The 20,543-nt window shown below is 22.8% G+C and overlaps 8 protein-coding genes across 8 annotated transcripts; 6 read left to right on the top strand and 2 right to left on the bottom strand. All coding sequences in view use genetic code 6, as the record gives it.

Moving 5' to 3' along the window:
• Window positions 1–1,560: 1,560 nt before the first annotated feature.
• On the top strand, window positions 1,561–3,945 carry TTHERM_00558000 (chitinase-like protein cluster protein; the record flags this gene model as incomplete). The annotated part of the gene is made up of 1 exon (XM_001022364.1): window positions 1,561–3,945. One exon carries the CDS (start codon window positions 1,561–1,563, stop codon window positions 3,943–3,945), a length of 2,385 nt encoding a protein of 794 aa, XP_001022364.1.
• Window positions 3,946–4,888: 943 nt separating this feature from the next.
• TTHERM_00557990 (hypothetical protein) lies at window positions 4,889–8,710 on the top strand (the record flags this gene model as incomplete). The annotated part of the gene is made up of 10 exons (XM_001022363.2): window positions 4,889–5,071; window positions 5,217–5,335; window positions 5,440–5,517; window positions 5,599–5,634; window positions 5,703–5,796; window positions 6,006–6,041; window positions 6,101–6,169; window positions 6,219–6,406; window positions 6,458–6,596; window positions 6,731–8,710. The coding sequence occupies exons 1-10, from the start codon at window positions 5,045–5,047 to the stop codon at window positions 8,708–8,710; spliced, it is 2,766 nt and encodes a 921-aa protein (XP_001022363.2). The 5' UTR covers window positions 4,889–5,044.
• Window positions 8,711–9,486: 776 nt separating this feature from the next.
• Window positions 9,487–10,602, top strand: TTHERM_00557980 (tetratricopeptide repeat protein; the record flags this gene model as incomplete). The annotated part of the gene is made up of 1 exon (XM_001022362.2): window positions 9,487–10,602. The coding sequence occupies one exon, from the start codon at window positions 9,487–9,489 to the stop codon at window positions 10,600–10,602; it is 1,116 nt and encodes a 371-aa protein (XP_001022362.2).
• A 1,157-nt stretch (window positions 10,603–11,759) lies between these two features.
• On the bottom strand, window positions 11,760–12,062 carry TTHERM_00557970 (hypothetical protein; the record flags this gene model as incomplete). The annotated part of the gene is made up of 1 exon (XM_001022361.3): window positions 11,760–12,062. The coding sequence occupies one exon, from the start codon at window positions 12,060–12,062 to the stop codon at window positions 11,760–11,762; it is 303 nt and encodes a 100-aa protein (XP_001022361.1).
• Window positions 12,063–12,602: 540 nt separating this feature from the next.
• Window positions 12,603–12,944, top strand: TTHERM_000557969 (hypothetical protein; the record flags this gene model as incomplete). Its single annotated transcript, XM_012799266.1, has 1 exon — window positions 12,603–12,944. One exon carries the CDS (start codon window positions 12,603–12,605, stop codon window positions 12,942–12,944), a length of 342 nt encoding a protein of 113 aa, XP_012654720.1.
• Window positions 12,945–14,498: 1,554 nt separating this feature from the next.
• Window positions 14,499–14,855, bottom strand: TTHERM_00557950 (hypothetical protein; the record flags this gene model as incomplete). The annotated part of the gene is made up of 1 exon (XM_001022359.1): window positions 14,499–14,855. One exon carries the CDS (start codon window positions 14,853–14,855, stop codon window positions 14,499–14,501), a length of 357 nt encoding a protein of 118 aa, XP_001022359.1.
• Window positions 14,856–16,145: 1,290 nt separating this feature from the next.
• TTHERM_000557949 (transmembrane protein, putative) lies at window positions 16,146–16,940 on the top strand (the record flags this gene model as incomplete). The annotated part of the gene is made up of 1 exon (XM_012799265.1): window positions 16,146–16,940. One exon carries the CDS (start codon window positions 16,146–16,148, stop codon window positions 16,938–16,940), a length of 795 nt encoding a protein of 264 aa, XP_012654719.1.
• Window positions 16,941–16,943: 3 nt separating this feature from the next.
• Window positions 16,944–17,978, top strand: TTHERM_000557948 (transmembrane protein, putative; the record flags this gene model as incomplete). The annotated part of the gene is made up of 2 exons (XM_012799264.1): window positions 16,944–17,134; window positions 17,204–17,978. 2 exons carry the CDS (start codon window positions 16,944–16,946, stop codon window positions 17,976–17,978), a joined length of 966 nt encoding a protein of 321 aa, XP_012654718.1.
• Between the last annotated feature and the right edge of the window lie 2,565 nt (window positions 17,979–20,543).

Genomic DNA, 20,543 nt, shown 5'->3' with positions numbered 1-20,543 from the left:
AGCATTTGTTGGATTTGTAAGTATAACTCTTTATTATCTGATCAAAATGAATATATTAGTAAATTTATTGATGTTATTCTTATAATCAAAAATGAAGTTTTTCAATCGAGTATAATTTTAATAAAAACACTTGTTTAAATCTTTTAGCAAGATTGATTTTATTATATTAAATGTAAATTTAAAAGATAAATGACATGAAAAGATTTAATTTACTTAATAAGTTTATAAATATATCTTTGAGAAATTGGTTTAGTAATTTATGTTTTTTATTTATGTATAGTTGTATTGGACTCAAATAAAAACACTTTTGCGTGTTTATAATTATTGAAAAATGTTCATATATTGATTGAGTTAAAGGTTTTCCTATTTAAAAATGATATATTTGCCAACCATTAATTATAGTTTACTTTTTGATATATGAATTTAATTTAAAGATAAAATTTTACTGAGATCAGCTAGCCAACGAAAAGCTGGTTTTGAATAAAGTTAATTAGCATTAAAAGTAAGAGCAATTTTAAGCCGTAACTTCTTTTATTTAATGTAATTGCTTTCAAAAATACATCAAATAAGCGATTCTTATGAATTCTATTATTTGATTACTTTAAAGTTATTGAGTATTAAAGTATGATTGATAAATTTTTATTAGATATTAAAGATATATTTCGTTTGTATCTAATAAACATAATACTTTTGAAATCCATTTATAAATTTGAGCTAAAATCTACTTTTATTAAATATTGTTTAATAATAAATAATTTTTTAGCTTTAAATTCTTGATTCTTATTCACTATTTTTGCTTTTTATGAAAAAGTTAAAGTAGAATTTATTAAATAAAAAAATATCACTATATTTATCTTAAATATAGATTAAAAGCATGAATCAAAATTACACACATAATATTAAAAATTAAATATTTAGACATTATCTCATAACATTATTTTTTCTAAAAGTATGTAATTTTTTAAAAAATCAGTTCATTAATCACTTGATAATTAGATTCCTTCTAAGATCTTATTTTTTAAACTATAAATATATTGTATAATAGTATGTTTTTAAAATATATCTTTAAGTTTACTAACTTTAAGGATGCTATAAAATATATTTTGGATTGAAAATTTATTTTAGAAATTAAAAATAATATTAATACTTAAAATAATAGTAAATAGATTATTATTATTGCAAAAATAATATTTATCGTACTTATCAAATATTATTGAGTGAATTTAGAGCAAATAGATTAATTTAGGTTATAAATTAAATTTTATCCATCCTAATTTGTAAGTATTAATTGCTTTGGTGGAGTTAATTAATATAAATTAAGAATACAAGCTTGAATTATTAATTAATGGAATAATTTTTTACCAGTAGCATTTCAATTGAACATAAGACGCTCCATTAACTAAATAAACATTCATCTAGAATTTTTAAAATATCTTTTAAAAAATATAATTAAGCTGAAGTTACTTTATTTTACAATTTGTTCAAAAACTAATTGACTTTTATTCAAAAAATTATAAAAAATATCTTAATTAAAAAATAAGAAATACTAATTCATCAAAAATGAAAGTTCAAAAATACCTTTTACTAATCTTAATCTTAGCACAGATTATTACTGCTTAATACAATGTGACAACTTCTACTAACTCGGTTAACGGATCTTGCTCTTGTAGTTGTACTTGTAATCCTTCTAATGGCAGCAACAATAACAGTTAAAATAGCAATAACAATGTGACGACTTCTACCAACACAGTTAATGGGTCTTGCTCTTGCAATTGTACTTGTAATCCTTCTAACAATAACAATAATAACAACAACAACAACAATAACAACAACAACAATAACAATAACAATAACAATAACAATAACAATAATAGTACTAATACTAATAATAATAGCAATAATAACAGTACTAATAATAACAACAACAGTAACAACAATAATAATGGTAATTCCACAAATACTAATTCATCTACATTCAAAAAAATTGCCTATGTAGATACAATGGTAAGCTGGTATGGACCATCTATTATTACAAATAGTTTTGGTTTGAATTCTTGTTACGATGTAATCATCCTTTCTTTCTGGCTCACTACTGGAAGTGCTGATGCTGTTAATATATATGAAAATATTTATGCTAATCTTGGAACTGACTAATATGGTAAATCTAACTAAGAAGTCTAAAAGAACATAGCCAACCTTTTCCATTAAAAAGGAAAATAACTCTTTGTTGCTGCTTTTGGCTCTACCGATATGCCAACTTCAAAAGACCCTGTAGCAGTTGCTAACTCTTTAGCTGATTGGGTCAAATAGAATCCTTATATAGACGGTATTGATATCGATTATGAAGATAATGCTGCTGTTTTAAATGGTTCAGGTATTACTTGGTTGATAGCATTCTAAAAGTAACTTAGAGCTAGAATTGGAAACAATTACATTATAACTCATGCTCCTTAAGCTCCTTACTTCTCAAGAACTTACTATAATGATGGAGGTTATTACAAGCTCGATCAATAAGTTGGTAATCTTATTAATTGGTATAATGTGTAATTCTATAACCAAGGAGACAACTCATATGATTCTTTAACAAAACTTTTTGTTTAAAGTGGCACACCATTTGTCGGAACTTCTTATTCTGAAATCATTAAAAACGATGGAATTCCTATTTCTAAATTATATCTTGGTAAACCCGCTACCACTGCTGATTTATCAAACACAGGTTATATTGATCCCTCTAAATTAGGTTCTCTAGTTAGTTAAGCATAAAAAACCTTAGGATTAAATGTTCCTGGTTTCTTTATATGGTAATTGAAGAACGACGGTAATTGCAATTTCGGTAATAATTTCTTAAGTGGTTATAATGGTAGTTCTAATTCTACAAATAACAATAACAACAATAATAATAACAACAACAACAATAATAACAACAACAACAATAACAATAACAACAATAATAATAATAATAACAACAATAACAGTACTAATAATAATAACAACAATAATAACAATAGTACTAATAATAACAATAACACTACTCCAGGTAACACTACAACTAATGGTAAGATATTAAGTATCGCCTACATGGATACTATAACTGCTTGGTGGGGTCCTTCTGTTATTTAATAGTTTAATACTTGTTATGATATCCTAATTCTCTCTTTCTGGTTATCAACTGGTCCTGCTGATTCTGTATTGTTATATCAAAATATCTACAGTTACTTAGGTACTGATTAATTTGGTAAGAATAATTAAGAAGTCTAATAATACCTTCACAATTAATTTGCTAGCCAAGGAAAGAAGCTTTTTATCAGTGCTTTTGGTAGCACAGATTTCCCTACTACTAAAGACCCATCTTAGGTAGCTACTGATTTAGCTAATTTTGTGAATGGATTACCCTATTTAGATGGTATAGATATTGACTACGAAGATAATAATGCTATTGTTGATGGCACAGGAGTAACATGGTTAATCACTTTCACTAAGGTACTTAGATAAAAACTCACAAACAAGAATTTGATTTTGACTCATGCTCCTTAAGCTCCATATTTCTCTCGTCAATATTATACCTCTGGCGCTTATTATAAGATTGATTAAGAAGTAGGTAATTTAATCAATTGGTACAATATTTAGTTCTACAATTAAGGAGACAACACATATGATAACTACTAGAAGTTATTTATCTAAAGTGGATAATATTTCTTTGGTACTTCATATCAAGAAATAATCCAATTAGATGGCATTCCTTTAAGCAAGCTTGTTTTAGGTAAACCCGCTTCAACTGCTGATGCTATGAATACAGGTTATATTGATCCTAAATAACTTGGTTAGCTTGTTAAATAAGCTAAAAATTAACTTAACTATACTATCCCTGGCTTCTTCATATGGTAAGTATCCAATGATAAGGCATGTAACTACAAGAATTAATTCTTCGCTGGTTATAACTCTTGAGGATCATTTTTAATGCAAATAAAATACCCCAAGTATTATTTTATATTAATGAATTTTATTTTCGTATTTTTACTAAAATTATTTACTGGTTTTACTTTTTCTGATGATTAATTTTATATAATTAATTCTTTTTATCAAAAGACTTTTTATATTACTAAAAATAAATTAAGAAATTAAAACTACATATTTTAAATCATAATCAATAATAAAATTTATAATATAATTTAATAACTTTATTATTTTTTAAATTAAATATATTCTTTTCTTTTTAAATAAATTCAATAAAAATATTATTTTTTTTATATTTGGTAAAAAGTCTAAATGAAAATTTTTTAATTTTTTAAATATATATTCATTAAAAATTGTGTAACTTTTATTAGATTTAAATATAATATCTATAAATTAATTAAATAATGAGGGTTATTTATTAATTTAATTAAAGAGAAGAATAAATTTTAAAAATAAAATTAAATTATTTATTTTGTAAAATAAAAAGTTTAATACGTTTTTTAAAAATAAAATATTAATTTAGAAATTTTAAAATGATAAATTTTATTTTAAATAAAAATATTAAAAAATCTAAAGGATTAAATAAAAATTTTTACAAAAAAAATTTAATTACAGAAATATTCATGGATACCCTTACAATTAAGATTTTTCTATCAAAATATGAAGAATATAAAAGTGAATAACTCAATAAAAAACATTGGAAAATGAAATAGCTCCTATACAGTAAAATACAAGAAATAAATAAATTAATAAAATATAGTTATTGCGAATAAAGTAAATATTATTTTTTTTATTTGGATGGACATCTAAAGCTAACAATTTTGGTTGGTTGGATATCAATCAAATAAATATTTTAAAAACATAATTTCGCAAACAACAAATATTACAAACTAGCTTAACTGTGCAAGGTTAATAAAACAAAGATTAATTAATAAATTAATAACAAAAAAAGTATATTGAAATAATTGAATAAACAAATACAATCAACTATAATAAGGATTATTATTTAGGTTTTTTTACAGGCCAAATTGTACATAAAAACAGACTATTAATATAAATATTTATTTTATATCATTGCTTTCTAGCAACTATGAGCGCAATTTATAACAAATCTAAGGTAATAAATTATTTTTACCATTTTGTATACATGAAGTTGATTTTGATTTTATTCTTTTAATATTTGCTATCAATATTTTAATGAAGACTTTATTCAATGAGCAATAAATAAATTTATAATATTTTTCTTTGAATATATTAAATAGAATTACAATAAGAAATTAAGTCCATATATGTACTTAATTCATGATAACTTAAAAAAAGAAGAATTAGTTCACAAATATCAAAACTTTATTTCTGATTAGCACAACTAAGTTTTAGGATTGTAATCTAATATTGATTAATTTTAAATTAAATGGAAATTTGTACAATAATTTCCTAACAATCTAATAAATTTTTAAGAAAATAATAACTATTATTATTAAAAAGGAGAGGAGCTAGAGCTAAAAGTAATTATGTAAGTAAATAAGCACCTAAACTACCATTTGAACCTCATTACAATCATGAGTAAAATTGATTAATATCTTAATTTCTACATTTAGAGATATAAAATATTTATAAGCTTTAATATGTTTAATAATAAAATAGAGTCAATAGAAGCGGTGAAAAGGATTATTTACTAATGTATAATATTTAATCAAAAATAATATTTTGTTTTTCTTAGCTATATTTCAATTATAACTATGTAATAGGCATAAAAATAGGTCTGTAGGGAATAATTAATTCAATCTTACAAATAATAATGAAGAGTTTGAATAGTCTAGTGTTATGAAATACAATACTCACGTAAGCAATAATTTATATAATACATTTAAATAATGTTTTCATGAAAAAATTAATTTTAATTTAAATAAAATAAATAATTGTTTGTAATGCATTAGACTTTTTTTACAAATTAAAGTGACTATTTTATTATTAACATTTGATTTTAATTTATTAAATTTTATTTTATGATATTTTCATTGATTTATCAACAAATAAATATATAAATTTAGTAGGACATAACTCCTGAGAGAGGAAATTCACTAATGGTAATATAAATTTGCAAAGAATATTTGAAATAATAAATAATTGGTCATATAACTAACAGAATGATAATTATGAATCAACAGTTAAGAAAGCTGCTCGAGTGTATTCAAATTCTCCAGGCGGAACAGCAGTAAACTAAAATTTTTTTATTTCTTATTTAACATTTATTATTTATTTAGAAAAAAAACTCCATCAAGAAGAAGACTATGGGAACTTCTATAAAAGCCAGATATGAAAAACTTAGAGATATTCTAGAAGAAAGAAATGAAGAGTTAGAGAAAGAAAGATTAATATTTTTAGGATGTATTCAAAAAATTAAAGAGTTAAGAATAAAATACTTTGGTGAAAGCGAAGCTTATTTTATAGAGTAAAATAAAATGTTTAGCAAATTTTTTTTATTTACTAATTATTTTTAAAGCCCAAATGAAAATTCTAAGAATTCATTTGACAAAGAGTACTGTGCCTTAGAATTATGTATTGAGCAATATATGTAAAAAAATTAAGATGTAAATAAATCGATGCAAGAATTTGAACTCAAGGTTGTTTAGTAAGAAAAGGTAAATTCGATTTTAGAATTAATTCAGAAAAATATCCTTAAAAAAAATTTTATTTATTTTTAAAATAAAAACATTTTACTAATTAATGATTGAAAAAGCCTAATAAAATAAAAAATATTTTAATTTTTATAAAGCAAAAAAATCAATCTACATTGTCCGAGCTTTAAAAAGAGAAAGAAGGTTTTTAACTAAAAATGCTCGAGAAGGAGAAGGTTATTTAGGAATTACATAAAGCTTTAAAAGTTTCAGATGCTGATGTTTAATCACTTTCAAAAGAAATTCACTCATTATAGTACAAATTAAAGGAGGCTTAATAGCTAAATGATCAATAACAGGAGTAAAATAGAAAAATGTAAAAGAGGATGAAAGAATTAAAGAAAATAGAAGAATATGGGACTACTAATTTATTAGTATAGTAAGAGATTGATAATTTAAAATCATAAAAATCTGATTTTGAAAGAAAATATTATGAGCTAAAACATAAAGTTGGAGATATTTCAAAACTAAAAGAAGATAATATTAATTTAAAATTAGAATTAGATCATAGAATTAAAGATCTCACTATTGAAAATGAGAAGATAACTAGAGAGTATTAAATTTTAATCAAAGAATATAAAATAACCAAGGCGAAATAAAAGTAGTTAGAAGAAGAGGCCATTAAAAATGGAACTAATGCATAGGCTTTATAAGAAACTTAGTAAAAAATATCTGCTCAAGTTTAAAAAGATTTAGAAATAGAAAAATAATACTATGAAAATAAAATAGCTAATTTGAGAAAAGAAAATGAATAATTATAAGAAGAAGTTGATGCAGTAAAAAAAAAACAAAGAGATTTGGCAAGTGTTACATATACTAAAGAAGATTTTGAAAGGATGGCTACTGATAACTCAAAGAGAATTTAAGAACTTGAAGATAAAATTAACGATCTTACCACAAAAAATAAGAAACTTGCCATGGATACTTAGTCTCTAGAAAAACTAAAAAGTGATATTGATAATCTTAAAAAGCTCTATGAGTAAGAAAAAAGCTGTAACAAAGAGTTGAAATAAAAAATTGACATTTAAGAGAAAGCATATAATGAATTTTAGTATCAATAAAAAGTAATATAGGAAAATTTAAGGGTTTAACTGGATCAAACGCAGAACTAAATTGAATCATTTAAACATTAAAAATCTATTTAAAAATAATCAATTTGCAATGATGATAATGAAGACAAAGATAATAGATCTTAGTAAAATTAGAGCTTTGTGTCTAATAATCAGTAAAATAAGGTGAGAAGAAGTAGTTAATAAAGCAAAACAGAAGAGGATTAAATAATACAAAATTAAAATAATGTAATAAATAAAAAAATAAGCCAATAAAAAGAAGAGAGTTCATCTGTAAAAAGCGACTAAATCCAATAAAATATTGTTATAATTCAAAAATAGATGAGTAATTAAGATAAGAAAGAAGAAAATAGCAGAAATTCTGTAAATATAAAATTAAATAACTAAGAAAATAGCAAAGAATATATGAATGGAGATGTAATTATACCTCCTTCTTCAAACAAAAGGCTAAGAAGCATCTCATAAACATCTCATTACAGCAATCAAACTAAAGAATAATAGTCAAATAAAATAAATATTTAACAAAAAGATATAACTTGTTAATAGCTCTTGAATGACAGCAAAGTAAACCTTTCTTAAAAATCAAGGAATATTTAGTAGTAAGTATAAGAAGAGTAAAAAGCAGCAAGTATTTTATCTCATAAATAATCTGCTTAATCTAATAATTCTGCTTTAAAGGCTAACAAAAATAACAACAGTGATCCGATATCACCTATTAATAACGAATAAAAACAAATAAAAATATTTGTTAACACAGATTAAACTCATAGTAGGCCTAAATAAAGGGCTAGATCTTAAATGTCTCATTATTCTAGAGAAGACTAAAAAATTGTAGAATTTGATGGGTTATCTGAAAGTAGCCAACAATACTCAAAGCTTGAAAAAGAGGAAATTATATCCAAATAGAAGCTTTTATAAGAAAAACTTGAAAGAAATAATAACAAGAATCAAAATAATAGAAGATCATTTTTGACTCAACCTGATCAAGAAGTTAAGAAGAAACATTGAAACTTATTTCTAATTAGAAAAAATAATTTTTTTTTAAAAATTTAAAAATCTTTAAGTAATTTGAATAAAAAAAACTTCTTGACAAATGGAAAATCAATAAAAAAATTATTAATATTTTAAATTTGAATATTTGTTCTTTAATTGATAATTTATAACAAAATTGTAAAAATATGATTATTATAATATTTTATACTAAAATATAAATACCATTAAATATTTAAATTTATCTTTAAATATCTAAATTTAATTTGATGTAAACTTAAAAAAAATTACTTCCCTTTGTAAAAAATAATTAAATTTTCTTCTACTGATATTTAAAGGAAATATGGTATATACTTATGATAAAAAAATAAATTTATTAATATTAATATAAAATTTTATTTTATTTCTATTTATTTAAATAAAATTTGATTTGATCTAACAACTCTTTATTAATTTTGGATTTTAATTTATACAATCCTTTTTTAAATAGATCAAATTAAAAATAATTATCTAGAAGAATTAATTACTCCTGATATAAAATTTTTTATTTAGACTATTTAGAAAAAATAAAGATGCCTAAAAGTTTCTGATTTCATGTTTAAATAAGAATTTATAATAATCTTTTTAAAATAAAATTTTGTTTGATCTCACTACTCTTTATTAATTTTTTGACTTCAATTTATAAAATCTATTTGTAATTAGATTAAATTAAAAATAATTATCTAGAAGAATTTATTATATTAATAAGAAGGCATAATAAATATAAAAATAAAAAATAATAAAGAAAAAAAAAAATGAATTCAAATAATAATTAAAAACATGAAATAATAGCACAATAGCATATGGCTGATGGTATGAAATTTCATATGAATGGCATGCTTGATTAAGCTATTGAATCCTACAAATTGTATGCATAGTTAGAAGCAGATGATAATGATGTTTACTACAATTTAGGGCTTGTTTATCAATAAAAAGGATAGCTAGATGAAAGCATAAAATGGTATAAAAAATGCTTAAATCTAAACCCAAACGATGAGTCTTGTTTATAGAAGATTGGAGCTGTTTATTTTTAAAAAAATATGTTTGATGAATGCATAGAAAAAAATTTAAGATGCATATAAATTAATCCAAAAAATATCAATTACTACAATAATTTAGGTTTCATTTTTATTGAAAAAAATATGAATGATGAGGCATTAAATTATTTTAAGAAATCACTTGAAATAAATCCTAACTAAGATCAAATCAATTATAATATTGGAGTAATTTATGATAGAAAGGGATTGCTTGAAGAAGCAATTAAACATTATTAAAATTGTATAAATTTAAATCCAGAATATAGTAAATGCTACTATAATTTAGGGGTTTGTTTTAGAAACAAAAATATGTTTGATGAAGCCATTTAAAATTATCAAAAATGCATAATTCTTAATCCTTAACATGAGTCATGCTATTACAATCTTGGAAACGCTTTATTAGAAAAAAATATGTTGGATGAAGCAATAAGTGCTTTTTAAAAATGCCTGAATATCAATCCAAAAAAAGATAGTTGTTATGAAAATATGGGTAATGCCTTTTTAAGAAAAGAAATGTATAACGAGGCTATAAAATCATATTAAAAATCTATAGAGCTAAACCCATAATTCGATAGTTGCTATCGAAGTTTAGGTTACGCTTTTTGCTGTATAGAAAAATTTGATTAAGGTATTGAATAATTTAAAAAATGCTTGGAGCTAAATCCTAAGAATGAACATTGTAATCACAATTTAGCTAAAGCTTACTTACTTAATGGTATGATTGATGAAGCAATTATTTCATATTAAAGATAATTAGAAATTAATCCAAAGGATTAAGAATGCTTATAAGAGTTAGAAAATATAAAAAAGAAATAATCATAGATTTTGTAATGAATAAATTTTAATTTAACTAAAATTAAATAAATAATCAATTAATTAATAGAGAGTTTAAATTTTTTATCTTTTTAATTATTTGCAGTAGTGTTTTTTTAAATTCCTGAAATCCTGCACAAGGCATCATTTTTGCAAAAAACAAAAAGATTTTGTGTGCAAGGGATGATAAAAGTTGTGCCTGCAGCACGAAGAGCAACCACATATGTGTGACAAATTATAATACATTTAAAAATAATTAACAATATGAGTAAATTTTATTTTGTAATTTATACTATGATATATTGAAAAATCATATTAATTTTTTTCTTAGACATTATTCAAAATAAAAAAAATTTTGAAAAGACAATCTACAACTTCATCTGTGCACAAAAAGCATTACGATTTCTTAGGCATAAGATTCATCTGTTTTTGTGCACATTCCCACATATCAGTGTTTATGTCATATTTTAAGTTGATATATAAGAAAATTTAAATTTTATTTTACTTTTTTTCAGCTTTAGAAATTTGATAATAAAGGGAAATAATTTCTTCAAAAAAAAAAAAAATTTTTAAATGATTATATCTATTTTTCTATTTATATCTATCTACCTAACGTATAATTTTAACTAAAGTTTTAGACTATCTAGTGTTTTCCTAAAATTTCTGGGTTTTTTTATGTGCTTTGATTAGCTTTCTATTTACAATGAATACTTTTAGAAAAATAAAATTATATTTTTTATTTTTTTTATACTATATTTTCAATGATTAATTTGAAAATATTTTTTAAAGATGATAAGACTAATTAAGAAGATAAATTATTTTTTTATTCTATCAAACAAAAAGAAATAAAAAATAAATATTAAATATTGAAAGTGAATAAACTTTTTTAGTTATTTATTTTTGTTATTCAATTAAATTGAAAGAAAGTTTTCAAAATAAAAGTATGTTTTTTATTTATTTTAAACACTGATTTAGATGTTTAAGAATAAAAATAGTCATATTTAACAACAATAGTATAATCATCAAATATAATTAACTTTTAATTATAAAAAATATATGAATAAATACTTAATTTTATGAAGAAATATAACTTTTTTTATGTTTAAAGGTATACAATAATATATTATTATTTAACAATTTAAGAATCATTAATCTTGTAAATAACTATATAAAATTTATCAACTAGTTGTGGCTTTTGCAATTTAAGCATTAACAGCATTGATAAAAGAAGTACTAGCGCTATTATTACTTGTGCAAGATGAGGCACAAGATTAGAAACTAGGTAGAGTGCTACCAGTTGCACATGCTCCTAGACAAAGAGCATACATAGTAATACTAGCTGCACAACTAGCATCACTACCACAAGGATTAGGTTATGATGAAATAAAGCTACTAATAAATGAAACTGAGCTTGTGGTAGCATCTGCTTTTATAGAGCATAATCCAATTAAAATTAGTATAAAAATTGCTTGAAATTTCATTTGATTAAGTTTATTTTTTTTTTTTTGATTTTATCAATTAATATTGTATTTTTTTAATAAATATTCTAAAAAAATTATTAAATCGACAATAATTTATTTCATATTTTGTATCGTATTTATATGGCTTTAAAATATAAATATGACTGTAAGTAAAAATTTCTTTTTATTTTCAAAATTTTTATTTCATCAAAAGACAATTTTATAGTCTCATTAATTGTTCATACAATTTTAAATAATGTAAATTGCTTTTTTTAGAAGGTAAATTATTAGGTCATTGTTTTTTGACATTTATCTTTATAAGGAAAAATAAAATAAAATGAAATAAACAAATTTGGATATTGCAAAAATTGTAACTTTATGGTATAAAAATAATAAAAGTTGTGGAAATGTTTGTCATCTATGAAAATTTTAAAAATCATATGCAACATTAAATTACAAATTATTTTTATCAATAAATTAAAAAGTATTGATTTTATTTTTATTAATCAAACTGTTTTATATCAACTAGTAGCATTTGTTAAGCATTATTAGATTCCCTATATGTATGTAGTAAAGCTTTAACCACTTGTAACTGTACATGCTTTAGCACAAGTCTAGTATTGGGCTAAAGAATTTGTGAAACCACATGTGTTTATACAAGCAGAATAAATTGCTAAAAAAGGTGCACAATTTGGATCAGCAGCACCAGCTTAACCAGTAGCACAAGGATTTGGAACATTTTAAAAACAACAACTCATATAATTTACAGCATTAGTTGCAGGTAATGGACTACAAGATGATGCAGAATAAACAGCACTGTTAGCAATAAGCACAAGCAATAACACGAAAATATATTTCATTTTTAGATGTCTATCTCTTTTTGATTCTTTTTTTCCACCCTGAGTATTTTTTTTTAATTAAAAATCTGATATTTAAGTTAGTGATTCGTTTGAATTTATTAGTTCTAAAAATAAAGTTTTGTTATCCATACTGTAACTACCAAATCTTAGGTATAAATTTACAAAGTCTTTCAGTTATTTATTACAGACAATTAAAATGGGTTATAAATTGAAAATTCTAGTTGTAATACATACTTAAAAGTAATAAAGAAGTTTCCATTTATTCTAAGCAGTGTTTTAAAATAATTTTTGTTATATTGAATAAAATAAATAGATATAAATTAATTTAATATTTTAAGGATTAATAAAAATTAAATGGTGCAATTTTGATAATACAAAGAGTCTATTTCATTTTTTTAAAATTTTTTGTGGCTTTTTTGAATTTATTAGTTTATTATTGTGACGTAGCTTGAATTCATGTTTTATTTAGTGATTTATATTAGCTTAACTGAATTTGGTGATAAACTAATTTCAAAAAGAAATCAAAAGTTAATAAATTGATTAATTAAGTATGTTTTGTCTTTTATTCTAAATGAATATTAACCTCATTATAAAGTTTAAATTAAATGTCTAACTATTTGAAAAATACTAAGTTTTTAAGACATATATTGCTATTTGCAATTAAATGTCTTCTTCATAAACTTAAACATAAATATCATAAGGGAAATGTTTTGTTGATGATACTCTATTAAAATTATTTTTTATGTATTTTTACAAAAAATTTTTTTGCAAAAAGAATTTATTTAGCTTAATCACACTTTAGTAATTTAATTGTGAGAAATTAAAATTTACTTGGTTTTAGATTAAGAAAGTTGTTTTATTAATAAAGTTAATATTGTAATAAAAAAAATCTAAGCTTACACATTTTTAAAGTGTTATTAAAATTATTTTAAAATAGCAAGTAAAGATAATAATCCAACTTAAATATTAAAAATAATTTAATCCTACAAATTTCATTCTATATTTTTTAATAATGAAAACTTCTTGCATAATATTTTTAAAAAATAAAGATCTTGAGGAAATCATTAAATTAATATGATTAGATTAATTGGTTGTTAAAAACATGATTTACAAAAAAGAGTAACAAATAAATAAATATGAAACAGAAAAAATGGTTTTTATAGTAAGAATTCATAAATAAATACAATTAAGAATTATAAATTGATTTTATTGAGTATTTTATTTTTAATACACTCTGATTTTGGTAGTATTTTTAAATATATTTTAATTTAATAGATTTATTTTCAATCTATTTATTGTAGATTTTTCTTTCATTTATAAATGAGGACAGGACACAAAATTTAAGAAGTTTAATAAATATTATCCAATTTAGATGATCAAAAAGTAGTAATTAAAAAAATTTAGATTTTGTTTTTTAAATATATCTTTTTCAAAGTGTGCATCAATAGTTTTACATATTTATCAATCATTTTAATTTATTTAATATTTGTAATGAAATATATTGTAAAATACGCAGAATACTTTAAGAAATCTTTCAGTTTATAATCATGCATCAATTACTTTATTTTATGATATAGATACAAACAAAAATAACATATCAATATAAAATAAAAATAGAAATTAATATAATAACTGATATTATTAAATGTGAACCAGATGCTTTACTGATACATGTTTAAACAGATTAAACATAGCTTGACAAATTAGGATCACTACTACTACATGAAGAAGTACAATTCTAATAGTCAGAAATACTATCAGTAACTCCGCATGCTCCGATACATACTCCATAGTAAGCTAAATTAGCGGAACATTGAGGATCAGAGGAAACAACTGAAGCAGTACAAGGGCTGTTTATGCTTAAAATGCAAGAACTAAGATTATTTTAGCTACTAGCAGCATTGACAGAGTTGGAGGCAATTAGTACAATTAAAATAAGAGATATAAATTTCATTTTTCAATCCTATTTATTTATTTTGCTTTTTTTTGTTTAATTTAGTTTTTTTTTACTTTTTTATATTTTATTAATTAATTAATTATTTATTTCGTGAAAGTATTTTTTATTTAAAGCATATTAAAAGAAACTTAGTTACTTTAAAATATAATAAAAATAAATTTAAGTAATTAAAATTGTAAATAATCCTTTTTTAACAAATTCCTAATTAGTTTAAGTTTTTTGATATTTATATTTTAGAATAGGCTATTAAAATATTTATTTAAGTTCTAATTTATAAATATTAATGATTAATTAAAAAATTTTTCAATCTCTTTTTAATAATTAAAAATTTAAAACCAATTTTTTGAATTTTATAAAATTTTTGTTTACCAAAAGAAATAAACTAATTTAAATTTTATTTATATAATATAAACATTAATTAGTATTATTATTGAATAATTAATTAATTTATTTATTTATTGATTCCTTGAAATCAAAAATAAGATTTTCTAGGAAAGGTAGCACTTTTAATTTCCCATTGACCTTCTGAATTGATACTATGCCTAAGTTTAAGTCCTCTAACTTAATTTCCAACTTATCCATTTTATGGGATAAAAATAGAACTTCTTGCTGATCTATTTTTCAATGGTGATGCTGGCAAAAATCCATTCACTTAAGTTTCTGAGAAATTTTCGGATGCACTACGACCAAGGAAAGGGACGTTTAGAGTGTTAGATTTAGACCTTTCCGTTTAATCTAATTGATTATAAGCACGAGAAATGTTAAATGCTTAGATAAATTTATTAATTTAAGTGTTTTTCTTTTTATCTTTGATTTTTTTTAAAACATTTGTTAAGTTGTATTTAGGAAAATATATTTCATAATCTTTTGATTTATCAAACTCAAGAATCGATAATTCGTTATCTTAAGAAACTTAGACATATAGTTTATCATAAATGGCATTTACTTTCTTTGTGATCTAATCTAAATTATAATTCATTTCTACTCTATTGAATTTGCTAGAGCTTGTTGATTAATGTCTTCTACTCCTTGGTGAATTACTGCTTGAAAATGAGTCTTAGCGTCTTATCAAATGCATAGCTTATTAGTAAACAGAAAGATGATTTTAAGGTATTTGTATACCATTTACTCCTCTACTAATACTACTTCTGTGAGAACTTAAATGTGATTACTAAAAAGTCATATTATTTATATTGGATTATTAATTAGGCTATGGTAAATTGAAATTTTAAAAAGCAGATTTATTATATAAATTTTAAGAATGAGGTAAGTTATTGGAGTTATTTTATGAACTTGCTCTTGATCTACTTACCAATAAAGAACCGTATTGTAAATGACTATTATCGTTTTTATTTGTAGAATTAATATTATCATATGAAACTTTTGAAGCAGACGCTTTAGGAGTTTATTAGTGATCTAGCTAGCATTAGCATTGGCTACATATTTGGGTAGAACTCACACCTCCTATATTCATATAATAGCTACTACTATTACTACTACTGTTTTATGAATTATTAGGATGGTTTTTAGGTGAAGAAATTGATTATCTTTATTTAAGCTAAGCTATTCTAGGAAATTCTTTTTTTTATATAGATGCTTATGCAATCTAAGATGAAAATGTTAACTAAGGCAGCTTACTTTCTTAAGACTAAGATCTCCTCTAAAATAGGCTCGAAGATTAAACATTACTCAAAAGTGTTTTTATATCGCTAGGAGATTTTTAGCTTTTTGCGCTCTACATACTTTCTTTACGGTAATTTAAATCTGATTCTGTGTGAAGGATATCATAATTTGGTTTTTAATAATTACTATATTTCTCATCACTTTAATTTTTACTTGTATTATTATCGTAAGTTCTAAAATCAATGGCGCTTTTTCTTTATTTTATATTAGGCTTTTGACTAAATTTTGATTATTTTATAGTTTAATTTGTTAGCATTTGTTTAAAATTGTTTGGCTCTGTTTATGATTCTAAATTTGAATGGATAGTAGATAATCGACGATCACCATTGCTGGTTGAAGAATTAGATGTGTCTAATATAAAATCTTATTCAGAAAATTTAATTCTTTTATCAGCTATGAGTAATGGTGGGGTATTTAGCTTCTCTTCTTTTTTAGAATCTAAGCTAATTCTGTGGTTAGATTATTAACTATCACTTTCACCAGAATCTTCGTGTATTACATTATTTGAAGGAGATTTTAAAGAACTTTAGCTATTTTACTATCCTCTTGTTTAAGGTGTTTTTGGAGATAAATCTTTTAAACTTCCTTTCAAAGTAAATTCTTGATTTTTATCTGATTCTTTTTCAGTTTCATGTTAAATTTATGCTACTTAATTTTAAAAGGACAATTTTTCATCAGTAATAAACACTCTATGCCTAGGAGTCTGCTTGTAAAATTCTTCATCATCATCGTCATCTTCTTCTTCAACATCTTCAATGCAAGAAAGTTCCGAAACAGATGAATTGGTTTCAGGCATTAATTCTTCATATTCTTCTTGAATATCTTCTGCTGCCTCTTTTAGTAATTCAATATCTCTTAGTGTAGAGTATTTTTCTTTCAAAATTCTTTTAAAATGAGTTCTTTATTATCCAGGATTGTAATTATATTTTTTAAAACATTGTAATTTATTAGGTATAAATTAAACCATAGGACAACTAGCTACTAAATGCTCTGGACTACTACAACTATAACAATTAACTCCTATAGTTCCAAAATCACGACTGTACTATACTTAATCTTTAATTAAGTGAAACATCTCTTAATCTCTTGGGAACATTTTTAATAAGTTTAAGAAATCATCTCTCTCAATCTTAAGGAGAGTAGCAAAGTCTATACTCCTTACACTAAGTGATCTTTCTAGACCAGTATAAAAGCTTATTTCACCAAAGTACTAACCCTTGCTCAGTTCTAAAATTTAATTAAGATAATTTTTATAAATTACTAAAATTAATCAAAAAATTTGTTATAAATTTAATTGTTATAATATTCGCTATATTATTCCTTAAGTTTAAATTAATTACTAAATAAAAAGAAATAAAATCATTCATATAAAAGAGTTTAAATTATCCCTTATAAATTTTAGTTGGACACTTTTTTTTAAATCATAACTTTAGCTGAAACGATTTTATTAAAATTATTTTTTTAGCATTCCACAATAAAAAAATAAAAATAAATTAGCAATTTTTTATTAAAAATTAAAATAATAATCGAAAATTAAAAATTTTAACAAAAACCAAAAAAAGTCTACTTTAAATTTATATGATTTAGTGATTTTTATCATTGTCGATAAATACCTCAACTGAGCCACTTTCAATAAAATAAATAGCAGAATCATCATGCTAATTTCTTTATATAATGAGTTATTAAGGAGTAAATCTGTATTCTTTGACTATATTAAGAGTTTTTTTAAGTAGTCTTTCAGAGAATTTATTAGAAAATACTTTATTATCCTTTAAAATTAATTTGTTTGCTTCCAAATTTAATTTTTCTTTGAGATTATGGGCTAATTACTATATAATTTTTTATTCTTATTCTACATTACTGATATTTTACTATCTCCAAAAGAATTCTAAGTATTCTCTAATTTAGAATCTCAATTCTCTGCTTATATTCTTTTTATTCATATATTAATTTATTATTTACATATTTTTATTAAGTTATTTCTGTTCTCTATTAATCTCATCTAATATAAAACCTATAGCATTGACACTATTTTTATTTAAATTATTTTTATTTATTTCAATAACAAACTAATGAAAATTTTATAAATTGGAAGATTAAATTATAATTAACTATAATATCTAATATTTTTTATAAAATTTAGTTAAATAAAGTTGAAATTTTACCTATATGCAAACACACCACATGCTAAAAGGATAGTAACAACAGCAAAAAATACCTCTGTTAAATTTGCAGGAGTAATGTCTCCATAACCTACTGTAACCATTGTAACAGTGATATAATAATATGCTACAACATATTGCTCAGACCAACTTTCAGTTTTTAATTTTGTCTAAGTTAGCCAATTTTAATTTGGATTCATTCTTGCTAAGAATAACCAAAAATTAGCAAATATATGGGCAATAAATAATACAGTAAGCAATAATTTGAGTAAGGCAATTAAATTAAGCAAAGAAGATTTTAGATCTAGCCGAAGTTCTAATCTTTTAAAAATTTTTGTAATAGACTTATATTTTATCAAATACAAAAATAAAAACCCTTTCAATGTTTATGAAGGTGTTATTGTATAAATGAAAATTGGTACAATTCCAACTACATCAATTACTAGCAACTTTTTAGCATAATTCCTAAAAACAAAATATTTCGTTTGAACAAGTGCTCCATTTCTGTAGTATCCAGTGTTCATATTAATAAAAGCATCTATAACTAAAATTATTGAAAGGACAAAGTATGGGAATTCCCCAAACAAGTCCTCAAATTCCTCGCCCGTTGAAAGAATTAGAGGAATAGAAACGAAAAAAAAAAGCACTACAAAAAGCATAAATAAATCCCACATCATTTTATAAATCGAATAAGGATTAAATGTTGGAAAGGTTAAGTAATCCCTAATAAATTTAAAATACCATCTTTATTATTCCTTATGTACTTTTTCATCACTTTTCTTTTAGATTGATAAATCACCTATGAAGCTCAAGTGAATTTCTGATAGTTGCTTAAGCCTTCTGCAAGATGTTTTACTTGCCATTCTTTGGATTGCATTTCTTATTTTTACTCTTTTTATTAAATCAATAAAGCCTTAGCTGCCTGATATTATTGAATTTCCTAAAAGGCCACTCTATTTAATTGACTAGCTGGAAGACCTCATATTAAAATCATATCCATCCTAATTTACACTCTTTTCTTATCCTTAGTTTGAAATTGATGAAGTAGAAGAAAATGCATCTTTACTTATTTTTATTTGAGTTATTTCCCCATTACTGAGGAGATTACCAAGAGCCGTAGAATTATTCTTTTTAAATTTGCTTAGAGAATTCATTTTAATTGTAAAAGAATCATAATTAGAGTCATTATCAACTGAACTTTTTTCTTTTTTAGGCTTTAGTTCCTTTTCTTTTCCCAAAGTAAATAGCTATGAAGGAAGAGTATCTCTCTTCTCACTATCCTTTGAGTCATCACTTTAGCTGCTACTGCAACTATTTTAACTTTAATCTGCTTATTAAATATAGCTTGGTCTTTTTGAGAATGAACTTTTTTTATTTTTAATATGACTATAAATATTATTACTAATTTTAGTTGGACTAATGTCTAATCTTTATATAGATGTTTAGGATATGCTTTAAGTCGCAGAGAGCTAAGGAAAGCTTATAGAAAAGTCTTAAGCAGAAGGGGAGCTGCTATTTTTTTTAGGATTGGAATTACTCGATTAACTATTTACAGAGTTTAAATTACCACTTTTAAGTTAATTAGTATTGTATTATATTTAAGTAGAAGATTAATCATATTACTACTACTAGGTATTAATCTCACAATTATCATTCACATTAGTTTAAAATGCTTTTTTCTCAATAAATTAGCTCAAAAAAACAGGATTCTTCCTGACTGATTTATAGTTGTTTAAGAAATCTTACTAAGTATCATTTTATTCAGATTTTATGGTATCTTAAACTTCATCTAATTCATATCCCATTTAATTATTTCCTCTTTTTTCAATTTAATATTTAT

Source organism: Tetrahymena thermophila (genome assembly GCF_000189635.1).
Source record: "Tetrahymena thermophila SB210 genomic scaffold scf_8254486, whole genome shotgun sequence".
NCBI lineage: Eukaryota > Ciliophora > Oligohymenophorea > Hymenostomatida > Tetrahymenidae > Tetrahymena > Tetrahymena thermophila.
Note: the sequence above shows the minus strand (reverse complement) of the source record. Positions and strands in the feature narration are given on the sequence as shown.